Source organism: Lepus europaeus, chromosome 4 (genome assembly GCF_033115175.1).
Source record: "Lepus europaeus isolate LE1 chromosome 4, mLepTim1.pri, whole genome shotgun sequence".
NCBI lineage: Eukaryota > Metazoa > Chordata > Mammalia > Lagomorpha > Leporidae > Lepus > Lepus europaeus.
The window spans coordinates 125737900-125739571 of NC_084830.1; the positions used below are offsets into that span (position 1 = coordinate 125737900).

Below are 1672 nucleotides of genomic sequence, written 5' to 3' on the forward strand. Positions count from 1 at the left end.
TCCCTCTGAGCAAGCAGCGTTTTTAGACGGGAAACTACAATGATTACCTTCAAGATACAGGCATGAATAATAGAATCACTCCTCCTCTCTCCTTGTTCTTATTGTTCCCCTTGCACGCCGTCTTAAATAGGCAGTGTCTGTGCAGCAGCTCAGTGCAGCCAGCTGTCCCACTACGGACCTGTCCACCCCCTGACAGAAGATCCTGTAGGTTTCTTCATCAAAACGCATCTGCCAGCACCAGCATGTCAAGAGGAGAAGCAGCCATTGTGATGGATGTTCTCCTCATGATCTGCCATCACCTCTTCAGTGACGCCAAGGAACCAAGTACCATGTTCAAACTGAAGCGCAACATCCAGGGCATCTTCGAGCAGCTGCCCGATGAGCAACAGCTGTGCAAGGCCAACCAGTTTCTGGTTGCCTGCAAGATGCTGGGCAAATGTGGCTTTACCAGCCAGAGAGCATGGCCACAGGCTCCAGCCACAGTGGGACTGGCCTTCTGGGCAGATGATGCTTTTGGAGCTCTGCACGTTGAGCCCTTCTCCAGCCCTCTGGAGCTGCCTGATGTCATGAAGCAGCAAGACTTGGGGAGCAGTACCCATGAATGAGCTGTACAGTGAGGACCCCAGGCCCACCCCCACAGAGGCACATTCACCCAGTTAGAGATCTGGGCGTCTGCTTGGTTGCTGCCTCTTTCTCCGCCACCCTCCTCCAGACTCCAGGAGCTACCCTCCCTGGGATGGGGCCTGCAACCCTACAAGACTTTAGCTTCTTGATAGCCAGGCAACCTGCTGCTGCTGAGAACTGGGTATGTGGCTGCCCTGAAAGCCGGACCATTCTGCACAGCCAACATGGGGACAAGGGAAGACTAGTCTGGGAGAAACAGTGAATTCTTCCTTCAAGGTATCTTCCCAGGGACTTCCTGTCTTGCTCCAAGTCTTCCAGGCTGAGGAATAAAGGCCAGGAGCCAAAGTATGAGCTGAAGCCCCAGTGCCTATAGCCTGAGAGCAGGATCTGTGAGGGAACCACAACTTAGAACACCTACTGCAACAGCTTGTGAGCCTTTAGCAGATCCTGACAGCAACAGAACACATGTGGTTTTTCCCTTGCTATACTTAATTAAGCAGGCTACAGACCCCAAGAAAACGTGCATCTGCCCTGCTTATGGGTCTGCTAGGCATCCTACTTATTGTTTATCCATTCCTGAGTGGTTATCAATAGTATGAGAATATGAGAATATGAGGGGACTTTGGTGGGAAGAAGAGGAGCAGCAGACTGACAGTGGACTGACTGCCTGGCTTCAGATACTGATGATCTCTTGCTGAGTTGATGAATCCCCATTGTTCAAATGAATGGGCTGGACTAGAGCAGGAATTCTTAACCTGTGGTACATGAACAGGCTTCAGGCAGATTAAGAAGGTGACAATGAGTTAAGAATATGGTAGTGACTTGTCCTGACTGTCGAGGAACAACTTACTATTTTATTCCTTTTAGTATTCTTTTTGTTCTGCTTAATACCATTGGTTGAACTCTTTAATTAGCACACAACTATTCCTGGGTGTTTAAATTTAACTGAAAAGTGATCCTCGTTAAATATAAGAGTGGAAATAAGAAAAGGAGGAGATGTACAGTTCAGCACATGCTCACTCGGACTTACCCCCAATGGTAGAGCTGG

At 49.2% G+C, this 1672-nt stretch overlaps 1 protein-coding gene across 1 annotated transcript; it reads left to right on the plus strand.

The window, feature by feature from the left end:
• Nucleotides 1-269: 269 nt before the first annotated feature.
• LOC133758521 (elongin-B-like) lies at nt 270-605 on the plus strand. The gene has a single exon (XM_062189697.1). The coding sequence runs from the start codon at nt 270-272 to the stop codon at nt 603-605; it is 336 nt and encodes a 111-aa protein (XP_062045681.1).
• Nucleotides 606-1672: the final 1067 nt, after the last annotated feature.